Consider the following 17,836-nt stretch of genomic DNA (forward strand, 5'->3'; position numbering starts at 1 on the left):
TTGCTGCAAGCTGCTCTCACAGCACTGCCTGAGGCCCTTCTGCCAGGCCATGTCAACGCTGGGTTGTTGCTGCTGCACGTGTTCCCCTTTCACTGCGAGAGCAAAGGCTGTTTCCTTCAATTCATTGTGTCAGTGCAGCCGGGTCCCATGTGCAATCCCCGCCATCAATGGTAGAAATGCTGCTTGAGATGAATGGATCCCTTGGGAAGAGCGTGGCCCTGGATCCCAGCCAGAGGCTGAGGATGCTCCAGCACATGCCGAGTGAAGGGAACGTGCCTGGGAGCGGAGGGCTTTTGTTTTAAGAATGAAGATGATGAACACCAGTGGGATTTCCCAGCTCTTTCCTGCCCACTCTCATTTCACACCCTGGAAATCAGCTGGAAAACCTTTATTTCCACAAAACTCAGGGTGCTTCCAAGCCTGACCCACTTTTAGAGGTCCTTGTCTCAAATACCAGATCTAGATGTAGATCACTACCTCATCTTGGCTTCTGCTTTAGGGTTGGTTCTATTTGAATGGCCAAAGGCAAATTCTTCAATACTGTTGTGACCTTAATCATTTTCTCGGTACTTTAATTAGGAGCTTGATGTGGTTTTGGGGCAGGACACAAAGTGGATTACAGGAGCAGCCGGTGCTGTCATCAGGGACGTTCGTCTTGTGTTAAGGTTTAACCTCTCCTTGCACAGGGAGGCAGGGACAGAGCCTCAGCAGCTCGTGTCTGCGTGCAGGAACACTCTTGCCTTGCTGGAATCCCCCTGCAGTGATCCCCAGCACCAAGTGGCAGCTGTGACACGCGGCTGTTTATAGAGACCAGAGCTGGAGGGTAAATATTGATGTGGATTCCGATGCTTAATCTGCTACTGGCTGATGGTGTGGAAAGCCTGAGCCCCTCTTTCTCCAGCAATTTATAACCAGAGCTTTCAGCTCCTCACCTTCTCCAGCAAACACTCCCAAACACATTCCCCAGGGCTAATTCTGCAGTATTCAAGCCCTTCTGGTCCCAACCACCCCAGCAGCCAGGCTGGAAATAGGAAGGTACCAGCAGAGATAGCTGCAGGTGATGACTGGGGCATCATTAGCACATAGGCTCGTTACGGGGAGTGTGCTCATTAACAGGGCACAGCCCACCGGTGATGTTAAAGCATCCTGACCCCTTCCATCACTGCCTTTCCACCCATTGCAGCCACTGCTGGTAGGAGCAGAGCTGGTGTCCAGACTGGTCCTGCAAGGGGTGAGACGTCAGGTGAGCAGCGAGGTTTGTCCCTGAGCAAAGGAGAGCAGTGCAAGAGAGAAGGGCAGCGTGGTGCCAGCTCATGCCCTGCCTTGGTATGTGACAAGGGAGCGGCTGGAAGCAGCAGAGCCTGAGAAGCATCTGGGCTGGGTATGGGACAGGCAGCTCAGGGCAGTGGCTGTTGCAGGAGCCTCAGGTTCCCACCTCCCTGTGTTGGTGATGCAGGCTCTCCCCACATGGTGCTGTTGTCACCCCAGCACAGTGGGAGCACCTCCCTGCCTTGTACGTGTAGGGCTTTTCTGATGGGAACATGAGTTTCCCGTTCACTTGCTGGAGTGTTTTATGGCACCTGAGAATGCCCTTGTACTCCTGTAATGGATTTTCCCTTTGCAATTTCCTGTCCTCATTGTTTCCCGTTAGGGAGGTGTGGACACATCACAGATAAGATCCTTAACTCCTGGCAGGTTGATCAGGCCACAGATTACTACAGTCTCTTCTTCATCTCTGCAGCAGCTGCTGTAACACATCCCCTGTTTCTCAGGGATGGCAAAACAAGCTGCAGCAGCACATTTCTCTCCCTGTCTAGCTCTTCATGCTAGAGAAAGTGGAGGAAGGGCTGGTATCCCTCAGCTAATGGGCAACTGAGGCCAAATAGCGTGTGCAAGCTTGCACAGGGGGATCTGTGATGTACCCAGAGCACCCTGCAAAGGAGCACAGCCTCTGGAAGAAAGCCCTCAACACAGCCAGGTTTGTACTGCATGTACCATTTTTATTTTCACATATATATATATATTACATCATTTGAAACAGAACAGTTGTGAAAGAAATGGTTTTAGTTAAAAGCAACCCACCACGTTCCTCACAGCCTCTTTGCCTGCCACTTAGAGATGCCCTGCACTGGGGAAAGGCTGGCCTGCAGACTGAGTGTTCCCCATCTCTCTGCTGCTACAGGGACAACTCTTCCTGTCCTCCTCCTGGAAAGAAAAGGTGTTTTCCCATCCCTCCCCTCCACAGTCAGTGCAAAGCTCTATGGCTCCATCACACACCCCATCCCCTTCCTCCAGCACTGGGGCTTCCTGGAGGGATGGAGAAAGGGGCTGTGTGAAACCAAATGATGCACTGAGCAATCCCCTCCTGGTAAACAGCCGGGGCAGAGCCTCCTCCTCACCTTCACCTTGGTTTTCCCCTTGGGGGCTTCCCAGCCCCATTTCCCTTGCTCACCAGGGCAAAAGCCAAAGCCCCGGGGCAGTCACTAGGCTGGAGGATGCTGTCCCTGCATCCCACACAACACGTGGCTGGGTTGGTGGTTAAAAAGTTCACACTTGTGAAGGATATCGTAGTCAATCAGCGCTTTATCCCTGCCGAATAAAGTGGCTGATTCAGCCCTGTAAGGGGAGGCTGGGGTTATCCTAAGGACGTAGTTTTATCTAGGGCCCTTGCTCCTAGATAACGAAGCACTGCTCCTGGCACTGCCAGGCCCACAGCAGAAGCCTTCTGCACACAGACACGGTGGTACCTGCTCCAGGCACCTGCTGAGTGGGGCTTCGAGGTAGATGCCTGCTGTGGCTCTGGAGCATCAGCTCCCAGGGAGGGCCAAGGCCTCTCATCTGGGTCTGCTTTAGCCCACCCCGCTGTAAGCAGTGCCAGGAGGGATGGGAGAGGCGAGAGCAGAGGGAGGCAATAGACTGAGATCCTGAGACAATCCTCCCTCAAATCCCCTGAGAAAACGGATAAACTGGAAACTTCCCTTTGCTACAGCACCTATTTTAAAGGTTCTATTCTCTGTCCTGCTGCCACAGACTTAACTAAGGCTCCATCACCTACTATAAAGCTGACAAACGTTCCTTAAGGTCTGCTTTCCTCGCAGCTGCATCGGACTTGCAGTGAAACACTTTAATGTGGGAGATGAGAATAAATTAGAAGCAGCACAGCTTTGTGTGCAAGCACAAGTTCTCTGCAGTCTGTTAGAGTTCTGGGAGGGTGAAGTAGCGAATGGAAGCTGATGTGCTCTGCTGTCCTCTGAAAGAGTCCTGCTGGAGACACAACCGACCAGAGAACCAGCCTAGAGGACAGGACGTGTCAATAATGGGGCTGATGAAGAGAAAGGGAAACCAACAGCGAACTGTTCCCTTTCATCGTGGCAAAAAGGCTCCATCTGGTGGTGGTTTTCCCCTAGAAAAGAAGGGAAGGAGCGGCGATGGGAAGCTGCAGCTGAGAGCACTTGGTTACATTGGCTCCTACCAGAGAAGAGGGTTGAGGGAATCTCAAGGTGGGTGAACAGGGGGTAAATGAAGTTGTGTGTGGATGAATGCAAAGGGGACAGTGATGGGCACTCAGCTGCTCCAAGGGAGTCAGCACGGCCACAGAACAGCATGGACAGACCATTGGAGATCTGTGCTGCTCAGCACAGGTGAAACGGATCAGCCAGAAGAGACATCTACAGAAAAGGAATATTATAGCAAGTATTTTAATGCCTTTCTACGAAGCACAGCCCAGGGAAAGGGATACTGCAGAAACAGGATCAAAATGACAAGCCCGGAAGGACCCTGATATGGAAAGAGGCTGAGAAGTGTGCTGTTCTGCGAAGGGAGGCAGGAACACGAGGGATGCAAGTGTCATAAGGTTAAGGGCTGGTCCTGCTAAGCCTCTGCAGCAGCAAGAAGGGATGCGAGGGGCCCTGTCTCTGTGCTTGGATAGGATGTGTAGTAACGATCTTCAGCTGCAGCAAGGCATGGAGGGGAAACCTTACCTAAAGGTTAAGGTAGGAAGTGGTGGGGAGGCAATGCTGGAGGGTTTAGGAACAGCTTAGGCAGCTGTCTGTCAGGAGCGCCTTTCCTATGTGGGCAGATTGGCTGCTCTCAGTGTGTCCAGTCTCTGGGGCTCTGACTGCACTGGGAGAGGAGCCTGGGTATAGGATCACTGCTCACCTCCTACCTCCAAGGTCCCTCCATCTCCCTCCCCAGCTGCTGACCTGGTCTAGGAGATGGATGGGTGAGTTTGGCTCAGAAGGGGCCAGTCACAGTTTCAAGCCTTAGAGTCACTTGAAGTAAAAAGAACAGAGCTAAACCATGCTGAGGTTTGTAAAAGTCAGATTTGAGGTGCGAGAGTGGGTCCTGCTCCTGTCCCACTCCCCCAAAGTCACGCTTAACCATTAGTCATGAACAAGGTCAAGGCACTTCCCAAAGATGCTGTGCCCAGAAGAGGCACCTAGAAAGCACCACAGCCCTGGGCTCAACTGCAGCGTGTCTGCACCATCCTGCCCAGCTGAGCTCAGGAGGCAAAGAGCTGCTGTAGGGGGAAGATGCAACTCCAGGGCTCCCACTGACAGCAAGGGAGACCAACTGGTCACAGTTGGGCTGCTCATTTGCCAGCATCTGAAGCTACTGAGTGGAAGCAGAAGGGGAGGGAGGGCAGGCAGCCTGCCCGCACCAACCATCAGCCACCCCACAGCCTTTAGTGTTTGGAAACCTGCTGGTGCTCCCCAGGTCTGAGCTCACGGAGGGCTGCGAGGCTGCACCCAGCACCCACATCAGCCATGGGAGAGCAGCAGGTCTCCAGGGTCAGGCGTTGGAAGGGAAATCCTGCCCGCCAGCGCTGCCATGGGTTGTCAGAGCAGGCAGTGTGATCCTTCGAAAGGGGTAGGGATGCTTGTTGAAAGGGAAGGCTCAAGTAGTTGGGCTCAGGAACAGAGGGAAGACGAAAGCAAGCCCCGCATGTGCTCATGCTGGCTTGCCCCTCTGGTGCCTTACAGACAGCACCCAAGGCTGCAATCCCTCTTCAAAGGCATGGGCTTGAGGAGAGCCATCAGCAAACAAGGAGCTCCACGCCTGCCCCAAGGAGTAGATGGGACCCACGCATGGGCATCCCCACAACACCTTTGCTCCTCCAGACTCCTGTCTCCAGAGGAGCCTGCTCTGCCTCACTGCCCCACACTGGCAGCGCCGCAGCGATGCTCTGTCCACAGCAGCTGAGTGAGGCACGAAACAGGCAACAGAGTTGAACCTTCCCTCCCTCCCTCCCTCCGCTTCTCTCCATAGTTCCTGGTGGTGTCTGCATGGATGGCAGAGACCCTGGGCCCTGTGGTGGGTCTCAGGTCCAAGCTGCTCTCTCTTGGAGGTTCCTCAAATCCCCTCTCTCTTGAGAAATATCAACACAGAGCAGAGATTTGAGAAAGCTTGGCCGGACCCCCCCAGCCTCTGCCACCACCTTGGTTAGGGCTTGAAGAAGCGGCGTACCACCAAATGTCCCACCATGACCAGGGCCACCACCACCAGCATGTACTTCATGTAAACATTGTCCAGATCGAGTGCAGCCGCCTAAGGGGAAACAGAGAATAACCAGAGCATGTTAGACCCAGCGGGGCCGCCCCACGGTCCCCACCTTTCACTGTCCTCCTCCCGAATCCCGCTGGCCCCATCCTCACCCATCCTCCCTGCTGGGCGATCCACTGGGCGATGCGGTTCCGGAGCATGAACTCCACGACGCAGCGGGCGATCCAGCGCAGGAAGCCGGTCCTGCCTTGCTGGTAGACGTGGATGGCCATGCGGTAGCCAAAGCCCAGCAGCGCGATCACCCGGCCCCAGTTAATGCCGCTCTTGAACAAGCTGAAAGGAAGCCGATGGTCCGAGTCAATCCCTGCCGTGGCTCGGACCTCCCTGCTCTCGGCATCCCCAGGATGAGGGCTCTCAGGTGGTGCCACGCGCAGAGCAGGGCTGGGGATGCTGCTCTACCCCTCGAGCTGCATCGCAGCCGCTCACAGGGATTTTGTGGCTAAGGGACATGTGGCCACCCGCAACCAGGTTTTACTTTCAGAGCAGAACAAGCACAGCCCCATTCACAATCACTGTTTGCCTCAGCTGGGCAGGTTGGGGATGTCCTGGGGAAAAGGAGTTTCCAAATCCTGCCTACACAGCTACAGGCCCTGGATTGCTGGAGAGGAAGTTTTGCGATGGCTGTTGCTGACCTGCCACCCTCCTGCCTTTCCCTTGGGTCTGCATCTAAACACAGGGCACTACAGCTGCCTGGATGTCCCCTGTTTTCATGGGCAAGGCTATTAACAAGGGAAGATGAAACTGGTGGTGGTTTAAGCTGTCAGGTTGTAGCTGCAGCAAGCTCAGTAGCTGATACACGTGGCCAGGAGCAGGATACTACCCATGGGTCCCAAAGCATGCCTGGCTTGTGCGGTCATACCTGGAGGTAAGGAAGTTTAATTATATCTGAGGACAAAGTATGTCAGAGCAAGACTTTCCCTTTTCCTCCACAAACTCCTCCAAGACCAAAGCCTGACCTTGCCTTGGACTGATTATCCCGAGGGCTGGGGGCTCCAAAATGTGCCTGCTCCCGAGCCAGGTTTTGGTTGTGGTGGGCACGGATGCATTGCTGTGGGCAGGTTGGGCACTGAGTTATCTGGACCGGTTTTTGCAGGTGTGTTTCCTGGTTTCCAGCGGGTCAAGCAAGAAGGAAAGCAAATGGAACAACAGAAAGAGTCGGCTCAGGCCCCGTGTGTTAACGTGGTGCCCTGTCCTTGTCTGCACAGCCAAAGGGAGCCATCTCTGCCGAGCCTTGGTGTGGAGATGCCACCGTGCAGGTGGCAGAGAGGGAAGTCAGAGCCCGGAGGGGACAAGAGAAGCACAGAGAGGGCCAGAGGTTAATTCCCAGGGGGTGATTTACCTGTTTGCGGTGCCTTAACCGCCTCAGGCCGGCAAAGCAGTGAGAGCAGCAGCGGCTTCCCAAGGACGGGGAGCAGGAAGAGGACAGAGAGAGGCAGTTAGACACAAACACAAGGGTGTGCAGGGACGGGGCTGTGCCACAGGACCTGGGAACCCAGAGAGCCCAGCACCAATCCTGGCTCTGGCAGAGGTGGTCTGGTCTGCACGACCCTGGGCACACGGTTTCATGTGCAGTGTCTTGTCTTCCCTATAGAGACAGGGGTGTAGGGAACCTCTTGATGGCCACCTCGGTCCAAGGCTGTACCTCAGGCAACCAAGGCAATAAGTCATCCAGGTCTTTGCCTGTGCTCTTCACCCTGTTGCTGTGTTTGAGTGAGCTGGGTGAGCATCACCTGTGCAAGGCGGCTGCAGGCTCTGCAAGCCCGAGGAGCATCCCCCATCCCGAGTGAGTCCAATCCTGCTCCGTGTGGAGCATGCCAAGGGCAGTGAGTACCCGCCTGTGCCCACAGCCTGCGGCTGCCTTTGCTCTGTGCCTCGTCGGGCCTGGCTCAGGGCTGCAAGTGGCAGTGGGAGCACCAGTGGGTCTGCCTTGGTGCAGGGCAGGTCCCTCCCGGGGGGGGAGCTGAGACATTCGCTTGGCTATTGATGCATGGGACGTGCATCCCAGGCACATCCCCCAAACTGTGTCAGCTTGTGCAAGGACTGCGAGACGATGGCCAGGTGGGGACTGTCCAAAGGGTGCAGAGGAGGAGGAGCAGACAGGCAGGAACCCTCATGGGTTGGGAGCTCAGCCTGGGGACAGCGGATGACGCTTGAATGGGCAGAGCGCAGAGCACAGCGCAAGGGTCTCACTGCCTGCACTGCATCCGTCTGACCGCATCCTTCCTGCTCCTCTCCAGGAGGAGGTGCTCAGCCCAGGCTGAGGGAGCCGGGGCCCTTACCTGGAGGCTATTCGGGTGAAAAACTCGTAGGCATTCTCCTTGGTGGGCTGCAGGGACTTCAGCAGGCAGCGGAACTCCGCATCGTACCGCTTGTTGATGTCGTCGCCGATGATGGCCAAGCGCTGTCCCACCTGGCTCCCCATGCTGCCCAGGGGAACGCAGAGAGGTCAGCGAGGCCGGGACTGGTGTGGGTCTGTCACAGAGCTGGGATGGGGTTAAAGGACGTGCACACGGTTGGGATCAGTTTTACCTGCCCAGCTCCTCCTCGATGTCCATGATCTCCTGGTCCACGGGCACCTCCGCCCCTCGCTCCTCTCTCTCCTGCTCATAGCGGTAGAAGGCATAGCTCCGAAACACCTCCTCCGTCTCCTCGGCCACCTGGTCCTCTGAGAGAGACAAGGGAGAATCATAGAATCACAGAATAGTTAGGGCTGGAAAGCACCTTAAGATCATCCAGTTCCACCCTCCAAAGAAGTCAAGGGAGAAGCTCGTCTCTCTCCTTTCCCGATTTGGAAAGAGACCATTCCCTTATTTTCAGCCTAAACTTGTGCTCTTGGTATTAACATCGGCCTTTCGGAGTGACACAAAAAGAATCCAACAAAACTTAGTTCTCAGAAAAGCAGTTCTGAAGCCAGTCGCTGTTCCTGGGCGCACGAGCCCTCCTTTTGAATCCATTTCTGGCAGGAGACAGCTACAGAACTGTCGTACAAACCAGATGTACAAGTGCTTGTGCTTGCCAGTGTGCTTTCACCTCTCAATAAGGGCACTGCTCAGCACAAACCAGTTCAGGAATCTCAGATCCAAACCCAGACTGGAGGCCAAGCTCAGTCTAGTGCTGCCCATCAGCACCTCAGCAAACAAACTTGGTTTTCAGGGTCACCGATGATCGAGCCTTTGCACGGCACCAGCAGTGATGTGGGAGCAAAGTTAAATGGGTCATTCTAGTGTAATTCCTTGCTGATTCAATCGCACATCACCAATCTCACATTCCCGGCAGCAGCAACGCCAGGGCAGGGTTTGAACTTCTGCTCGGGCTGCTGGCAGGAACAGAAAGGAGAAGAGCTTCTGAATAACCCACAGCCTCTTGCCCAGGGATGTGACTCCCCATCCTGTGCTTGAGAGCAGATGAACAGCCAGGTGATAACGCCCGCTCTGCCCCTCGAGCTGCATCCCAGCAGTGACCGATACCTTATCACAGGCGCTGCATTGCTCCTGGGGAAAGCACCCGCTCTGTCATGGGATGTCTTTGATTAGAGCTCGGTTTCAGCCGGCTGGGAGCAATCCGGTTTGGAGCACTGGTTCCCAAACAGCCGGTGGCAGCATGGCTCTTCCCTGGTTCTCTTTTAGGAGGCAAAATTTGCAGTGGACAGAAATGGTGTGGAGGGATCAGATCCCTGCTCCTTTGGCTGTATCACCAGGCAGGATAGAGATTCACAGACACTGCATGAGGTGCAAAGCCCAGGTACGTGAGCTTCGCAGCTAAAACCCTGTCCCACCATCCCACTACATCCACACACCAGACTGGCCAGGCCATTCTCTGGCCACTGGAAATTGCATTTCCACGGTAGAGATGCTCCTGCCCGAGCCATGTCCTATGGCTGGGATGTGAGGACACAACTGTCCTGGTGATGCTGCCCAATAAATCCCTGCATCCAAGAACGTGCCACACTGCTCATGGCAGAGTTTTCCTGGTTGGTCACATCCACGTGGCTCCAGGGAGATGGGCCCAGCCCCGGATGGGGTGCGGGGAAGGGAGAGGACCGGACTTGTCCTGCAGAGACTCAGGTTACAGGGAGCTCAGGTTGGGTAAATAAAGGTGAGGGGAAACGACCAGCCCCGGCCGCGGTGTTTTCAGGGAATGGCTTTTGTTTTGCAGGAATGGGTTTATTTGGTGGTAAATAAATCCCACCTCAGACGGGAGCCGGTGACGGCACCGAGAGCCAGAAACGAAACCGACTGACTCACAGTTTCAGTGAGAGGCTGAGCAAACACTGCGAGAACAAAGAGGAAATGAGGGGACCAAAAACCCCCTGCCTTGATTACCTCAGGCGCTGCTTTTAGTAACCCAAGGACAAGAGAACGCATCTTTGCCCCCCAGCACCCACTGGGGCTCTGTCTCTCCCACTCCAAGGAAGAGGATCTGGACCAAAACTTGCCTTGTGGACTGCCAGTACCAGCAGTGGAAGGAGGGGGAGCAGTCTGGAGCTCCTCTGGGATCTTTGCTCTCCCTGGGGCACCCTCAGGGCTGTGTTAGGGGCTCACAAGCTGGCGTTAACCCCATGTGCCAGGGAGGACCTGCCCTGTTCCTGCCTCATGGAGCAGTGATGCTGCTGTCCTCGCTGTCAGCATCCAGACCAGACCCACCACAAGAGCCTCTTGCCTGGATCCGCAGCACTGACCAGACCCCAGCCAGTCTCCAAGATGCAACATCTGCATTCCTGTGCAAGATCCTTTACTCCTCACCATTCCCATCTCCCGGGGAGCAGCTGCGCTGCAGTAAAACCTGGCAGCTCTCACCAACGTTATCCATCAGACCTTGTTACAACTAAATAGCCCTGCTAGAGACTGTAATAATGACAGATGCAACCTGGCAGCATCCCTTTCGAGCTCAGGAGACAGGCAGTAACTACGCCGAGAGGTGCATCTGTTTGCACAGAGGGAGACATCAAGCCTGGAAACAGCAACAGGCTCCAAAGGGAGAAAACAGCTCCAGGGAACCAAGAACAGGCTCTGGAGATTTCTGCCTTGAGGGGAAGCTCGACTCCACCTCCTGCAGTTGCAATTCAAGTGTGGGATGAGCTCTGTGTTAGTGGATTTGGGTTATCTTCCAGCCCTGTGAAACCCCTTGCCTGTCAACAGCGATGCCATCAGCACCAGAGGCTGCTCAGCCTCACACTGCACACAGGCACAGTCCTGCACAGCTCACAGCTGAGAGCAGAGGTGCATGGTGTTGCTCTGGCACTTTGCTGCCCAAGCTGAGCCCTGTCCCACACTTGCGCATCCACTGACCTGCATCCAGCGGATGCTTGGAGGGATGGGCACCTCAAACCTGGAAACTGAGCTCCCTCTGCCCAGTCAAGTGTTTTATGAAAGCTTTTGGGGCGTCCTTTGCAGGCCAGAGCAAAGGAGCCACGAGGCAATTCTATAGCAGAGCTGTTATCCAGCACAGCCCTGGGAAACCAGGTATATGGTGATGCAGATCAGTGGGAAGCCCAATGCTCTGTGTCTGTGCTGGAGATAGGATCTGCTGGGCACCAGACAGAAGTGTGTTTGACTGTCTTTGGTTGCTCTGCAGAATGTACAAGAACCCAGGCTTAAACAGGCAGCTCACGTTTTTCCTACTCATTCTGCAGGTTGTTCTGGTGATGAAGACACGTTGATGCTCACGGATGCAGAACTAATGTCCCTCAGTGACTCTTTATCAGTCAGGACTTGCTTCACAAGCAACACCAAGTCCAGGGCTATGACAAACAACCAAGGACCAAACCTCACCCCTCTCTAGGTACGTTACATGAGTACTGAACACACACAGATGACGAAGCCCAAGTAACCTGGCCCTGCACACTGTGCATCAGGGTGGCTCCTGCCTTTGTCGACAATGCCCTAAAACCACCAAAGTGTGAATTCCCGCCCAGCCTAGACAGAAACAGCAGCGCCTTGCCCATGCCCTAAGCACTGGCTGGTAGGACAAGGGCTCAGAATGATGCTCAAGCAGATCCTTGAGCTCTGCACTCCCTACTACAACCGAGGATAAACAAAGGGAGCAAGCGAGCCCTAAGTGAAAGCCAGGTTAATGCCTGTTGACAAAAGCCTTCTTCCACCCTGTAATCCCATCGCACGTGTTGGTGGAAGCTGCACGTTTCTGCTCTCAATGGAGTCCATCAGGCTCTGGCCTAAGAGGCCTGCAGAGATCCCACCTCCAGATTCCAGATGGAGCACCTGACTTTCGGGAAGCAGCGGGATGCCCGTACTTCCAGTAAGTGTTGCAAGCGCACAGGAAGCGTGACTGTAAACCAGCGTGGTTAGAGCTCAGACCTGATCCTCTCACTGGTTTTCACATCAGCGTCTCACTGGCCTCAACAGGAAATCAGCATACGTAAACTGCTGCTCTTATTTATTTCCATTCCTTGTAGACTTTGGTATGGAAGGAAAGGGGTGTTTTTGCGTCCAGTGTGCTCGTGCAGGATCTAGCACGAACGATACTGTGAGATGGAGAGGAGTCCAGGCAGTGCCAGAGTATAAATAACATTATCAGGGCAATAAACCAGCTCTGAGCTGGATCTGACCTCAGATACATAAACAGTCAGGGATAGTGGCTAATCTCCACTATTGACAGACTGCAGTGACTCAGCCTTATTTACAAGTCCACCTGCAGAACAGGTTAAGAAGTCACCCGCGTTCAGCAGCTCTCTGTGCAGCGGCATTTTAGCACTTGGAGATGAAATGGGAGCTGAGGTTTTTCCTGGCATCCTTTCGGCCCAGATCCCGGTTTCACCCATTGCTGTGAGACGCAATTACACAGTCTGCTGGGTCCTGCACACACGTAATGGCCTGAGCTGCTGCTGTTGGTGGGCTGTACCTGTTCATCACTGCTCTGCCAGGGCACCCAGGGACCCGTTTCCATCCTGCGGCACCACTGAACCCAACTACAAGAGCAGGAGTGTTTCCCGCTGTGTTTTCAACACCCAGCACCTTTCGCTTAGGGAAGGGAAAGTGATTGACTCCAAGCATCAGCCCCACAGCTCCCTGAGCCCTATTTGCTCGGCACCTTTCAAGCCCCCCTTGCTGCCCAATGCCAAGCAGCTCCCGCAAGCGCTGAGAATGTGCTCTCCTAGTTCGGTTCAGCACAGCTTTATGGAGCTGGTTTGTTACCTTCGTCTCGCAAAGGGCCCTGGCGGTACGAAAACCCCCATCTTTCCAAAGAAATACTGCAGGGAAAGGGAGTCCTTCCTCCCCTGAAGATCACAGCAACCTTTTTACCTGAGTTGAGCTCCTGTGACGGCCTCTGCCTGTTGCTCCCCCGCCGTCCCCAGTCCCTCAGCGGGTCACCATCGTTCCCTGAGGCCATTGCAGAGATGCTCGGGTGTATTGGCTTTACCTGGAACAACGAGGACAGTAAGTGACCCGGGTGATGAGCAGCCAGCACGGCCCCTGGCTCCCTCACACCTCCCCACAGGGCTCAAATACATAAATACTTGCCCTTCGGCATAGGCAAGTGCTCAGAGGAGCAATGGTCCCTGCTTTTATGTGCCAGCAACCTGGCTCCTCCCACAGCAGGTCCCTTGGCTCGATTTCTCCTCTCTTCCTGGCTCTCCTTACTAACATGTTTGCAGACAGCCGCATGCCAGACAAGGGAAGTCACCCAACTCCCTGCCCCACTTCACCTCCTCATCCCCCTGGAAACCTGCTGGCCCGCTCAGCACGTGCCATGGGCTCTTGCTCAGCCTGGACCACAGCAGCAGCTTCAGGATGGGATGAAAGCAAAGATCCCAGCACAAAGGGCTCCTCGACTCCCTGTCTCCACCAGGAGAAGGCGTTGGAGCTGACCCTTGGTGCTTCGCTGCTGCCTGAATGCAGCTACGACAGCTCGGAGCGCAGCAAGAGCAAACTAATGCACGGCCAAGCGATCTGCCATGACAAGCTTCCGCAAGGGATGAGCTCCAGTTTTCCTAGATCCAGAGGCTCCAGTTCCACCTGTTCTCTATGTTCTTACTCTGAGCTCCTCTCAGAACAGGAAAACTAAATGAGAACCAAATGCACAGCTCACGTTGCCCCCGAACTTCCCAGGTACCCTAAGCCCAGACCTGCAGATGAGGGCTCACTGCACTTCATCGCAGTGTCCTCACTCCTGCTTTTGAGAGAGGAAGAAGTGGGGCCACGCAGCTGCGGTCAGGGCGGAAGAGATCACTGCAGCTCCGAGCCCGCCGCTGGCATGCCAGTACTTGTCCAGGCTGCTCCCAGGCTCAACTGGTGGGGTTTCTGATCCGCACCAGATCTAAAGTCATGAAGACACGTCGAGCCCCTGGAATCTCAACTGTATCCCAGGCAAAAATAAAAGCAGCGCTGGTTATGGATAAATAACCACCTGAGCCAGAGCTGGAGGCGCAACTCATGGTCTGTACTTACAACCTCACAGGGAAGGTCAGCAGAAGAAAACAGAGATTGAGCCCAGAAGCAGCACTGGGAAGTACAGCCGGTAGCCAAGGTGGGAAGGTGGCCTGGAAGCGTAAAGCTCTTTGGCCTGGTGTGGAAAGCCACCGTGTATTTGAGTAGCTGCATCCAGGGAGCCTGAGCCGCAGCCAGGCACAGATGGAGATGCTGCTTTTTCCTACATCCCTCCGAGGACAGGAATTCCCTTTTCCCCCCCAACCTCAAACATCCCCATCCCAGGAAAAGCTGAGAGCACGATGAGGATCCTCAGTTGAGAGTAAAGCCAGGAAGAGGCTGGCTCCCACTCACCCAGCCCAGCAGAGCCCCGGGCTCAGAGCTGCTCCTTTCCTTGCTCTGCTCTGGGACGCGGTGGAGGCAGCTCAGCGAGTGCTCTGAGCGGATGCACGTGCCTCCGTCCCCTCCTCCACAGAGGAAACCCTTCCGCGCTGCCTCCTGCTATCCCCAGCCCTCCGCGGGCACTCAGCAAGGCTCCATCCGCAGCCCACCTTGGTGCCTCTCGAGGGGAGGCAGGGCCGGACTCGGAGTCGCGTCTGTGGGTAACCAAAGCCCCGTCCTCCCTGGAGGCTGCGCTCAGTGCTGGGGAGGATGTGGACAAGCCAGGCAAAGAGTTCGGCTGCCTCTGGAGCTGTTGCAGTTAGGTCTGTACCAGCCACGCTTCACATGAGCCCGCTGCCCAGACCCCGGCTCTAACAGGGAATTGCTGATGTACAAAGGGAGCGTGGTGAGCAGAGCCTGGTGCGGCAGCAGTGACTGCCTCACGGATCCTGCACACTGCTGCCTGGCGAACCCTTCGGAAACAGCAGGTTCAACTGTGGCTGTCATGTGAAGGGAACTTTCATTTTCGGTTTCCTTCTCAATGCGCCCTGCGGCGCTTTCTGCTCTTGCAACACAGGATCCCGCAGCCCCTTTGCACACCCGCACAACTGGGATCAGCAGCTATGTCCCAGTGCTGTGCTGCTGCTCCCCGAGAGCCCCTAAACTCTGACTCCTGCAAGCCAAGTGAATGCCCACTGCCAGGCTCTGCTGGGGGGCCAAGCACTTAGGACCACCCTCTCCAGTACCAAGAGTGCTGCTGCCCACATTTCTCCTGCTCCCCAGCCCAACACCCCTCTGGAAAAACATCTTCACCCAAAGGGTTGCCAAGCACTGGAACGGGATGCTCAGGGATTTAAAAGATGCATAGACATGGCACAGGGTTTAGTGGTGGACTCGGCAATGCTAAGTTAATGGTTGGACTCGATGATCTTTATCAAAGGGAGGTCTTTCACAACCCAAACTATTCCATGATTCTATAGTTTGTCCTATTCCCCCTTTGTTATGAGGAGATGATGCTAGAAGAGAGCAGGGAAGGGTGTGGAGCAGGATACGACACCCACACACTTTAAGACAGCCTAAGGCTGCAGAAAGTGAAGGCTCTCCAGGACTTGGGACAAGGCTCACAGAGGGTTTGGGGAGCTGCAGCTTAGGGGGAGCAGGGCCTAACTCTCAGCAGCTCCTAAAAGATCCAGCTCCACTCTGACCTTCTGCTCTCGCGGGAGGCTGCAAAGGGTTAAAAGCAGCAGAAAGCACCTAGGAGATGGAATCAGCAACACCTCCAAGATGGGCACAGGAGTCTTATCTTTAATGAGTACATGCCATGCAAAGAACCAGCCTTCCTGGAACCGGCCAGGCTTCCCTAATAAAAAAGAAGACCTTTGCCTCAGCTGGTTCTCGTTTCATTCTCATCTCCTTCCCTTAAAGGTCTCTGACACGTTTCATGGGTGTCCTTAGGATACACTCACTAATCTCCTAATGGTTCTGCACGGGAAAGAGCCTGAGCCCTGGGTGCAGGAAGGTGGTGGGACTGGCCTAGAGCGGGAGGCAGATCTGCATGCTGCAGGAGCAGCCATAACCCTATGAATAAGCCTGGCTATGGGGCTCTGAAGTCACCCCCTGATAAGTTATGAGGATCCGGCTCCAGGAAACGTGTAGGACGAGCATTTTGCAGGTCTGGCCTTGGGCCCCTGCATGGGACAGATTCCATCACGTGGCATGCCTGGGATCGCCCTCCTCAGGACAGGGATCCTGCAGGATTCCTGTGCCCTGATGCCATCCCCGCATGGACCAGGGAGAGTCCTCCCCGCCTGGCCTAGAGAGGAACAAACGGGTGAGTTTGCCCGGCTTTCCCAGTGTTCTCCCACTTTAGTGTTAAACCAAGCCCACAAATCCACACGTGCTGTGCCCGACACCGCAGCCAGAGAGGGGTGAGTCGGACCTTGGTGGCTGTCACCCTGGTCCTCACTCTGGCACATCGCTTCCCACCGAGCGCTGTGGGACACATCGGGACAGCCACGGCCACACCGAGCCCCTCAGCCCGAGCACGGGGATGCTGCTGTGGCCATCACAGCAGCGGCCTCGCAAGGGCAGAAACACCCACCCCCCCCACCCCCACACCCCCCCCCCCGCTGGGGAAATAGCATTAAAAGAAGCGATATTCTCTCTTTGGGGCAGCGATCAGCTCCGGAGAGCGCTTCCAGCCCCGACACCCGCGAGCTGCTGCTCCCCGGGCTGCTTTATCCCCATTCCCGGGGCGGTGCGGGATGAGGCCCCGCGGCTCTGCCCCCCCTCCCGCCTTGCCGGGGCTCCCGCATCCCTCTCCCAGGTCAGCGCAGCCGCGGCCGGGCCCGGTGGGAAGGGATAACCCATCCCCGGGGGGGGGTCCCGGTACTCACCGCGTCCCGGTGGGGCCCAGGCTGGGGTGTCCGGGCACTAATGCATCCCGGCGAGCAGCGGCTCCACCCCGCCGCCTCCCTTCCTGCCTGCTCCGAGCGCGCCGCGGGGAAAGGAAGCGAACAGGGCCGGGGAGGAGGAGAGAGAAAGAAACCAGCCCAGAAACCCAGCCCCGGACCATTGACGCCGGAGGAGCCGGGCGGGTTCAGGCTCCCTCTACAGGCGCCTTCCCCGGCTGGAGCGCACTGCGGGCACGGACATGATCCCATCCCGTCCCGTCCAATCGCACCCAGGCATCTGGTTTGCCGTGGTCCATAGAACGGTTCAGGTGGAAGGGACCTTAAAGCTCATCCAGTCCCACCCCCTGCCACAGGCAGGGACCCCTTCCACTGGAGCAGCTTGCTCCAAGCCCCTGTGTCCAACCTGGCCTTGAACACTGCCAGGGATGGGGCAGCCACAGCTTCTCTGGGCACCCTGGGCCAGCGCCTCAGCACCCTCACAGGGAAGAGCTTCTGCCTAAGAGCTCATCTCAGTCTCCCCTCTGGCAGGTTAAAGCCATTCCCCTTGGCCTGTCCCTACAGGCCCTTGTTCAAAACCCCTCTCCAGATCTCTTGTAGCCCCTTTAGGCACTGGGCGCTGCTCTAAGGTCTCTGAGGGTCAGGTCAGGGATGCTGGTCATTTATCCAAGTATCTTCAAGGCAGCATGAGCGAGCCAGAGGAGGCCATAGATGGAGCAGGATGGGCATCACCAATCCAGACAATGTGGACAGGGCAGGTTTGCAGCACAGAAACACATCTGCAGCAGAGCACAGGCTCCAGCTGCTTGGTCAGGGCTCTGAGAGTCACTGAAGAAGGCACAGGACTCGGTGGAGCTGCAGGAAGTAGCTGGGGTGGCAGAAGGGCTGTGGTTTAATAAAGCTGCTGTGCTGGAATGTGGGCTTTGCAAGGTGCAGTGCATCCATCCAGGACAGAGCGGGCCCCTCTCTGGGGGGCTGCGGAGCATTAAAGCACCTCTTTGAGATACAGTCAATCTCTTGTTCCGGGCAGCAAAGCAGACTGGAGGGCAGTGCTTGCCCATAGGCTTCGGGAGCTGCCTGAAGCTGATATAAAGATGT

At 55.8% G+C, this 17,836-nt stretch overlaps 1 protein-coding gene across 1 annotated transcript; it reads right to left on the reverse strand.

Moving 5' to 3' along the window:
- Positions 1–5,259: 5,259 nt before the first annotated feature.
- Positions 5,260–16,786, reverse strand: BAK1 (BCL2 antagonist/killer 1). Its single transcript, XM_080633011.1, has 6 exons — positions 16,724–16,786; positions 12,822–12,939; positions 8,092–8,227; positions 7,842–7,985; positions 5,655–5,835; positions 5,260–5,547 (listed from the first exon to the last, which is right to left on the reverse strand). The coding sequence occupies exons 2-6, from the start codon at positions 12,907–12,909 to the stop codon at positions 5,443–5,445; spliced, it is 654 nt and encodes a 217-aa protein (XP_080489137.1). The 5' UTR covers positions 12,910–12,939; positions 16,724–16,786; the 3' UTR covers positions 5,260–5,442.
- Between the last annotated feature and the right edge of the window lie 1,050 nt (positions 16,787–17,836).

This window comes from Psittacula echo (assembly GCF_963264785.1).
Source record: "Psittacula echo genome assembly, chromosome: 22".
Classification (NCBI taxonomy): Eukaryota; Metazoa; Chordata; class Aves; order Psittaciformes; family Psittacidae; genus Psittacula; species Psittacula echo.

What these genes read in the sequence shown, in the direction of transcription:
- BAK1 (XM_080633011.1), bottom strand. Translation starts at nt 12,909, where the DNA reads ATGGCCTCAGGGAACGATGGTGACCCGCTGAGGGACTGGGGACGGCGG. An exon ending in ATCGAGGAGGAGCTGGGCAG is followed by an intron (nt 7,986 to 8,091) that starts GTAAAACTGATC and finishes TCCCCTGGGCAG; the next exon opens with CATGGGGAGCCAGGTGGGAC. An exon ending in TTCACCCGAATAGCCTCCAG is followed by an intron (nt 5,836 to 7,841) that starts GTAAGGGCCCCG and finishes GCTTCCTTTCAG; the next exon opens with CTTGTTCAAGAGCGGCATTA.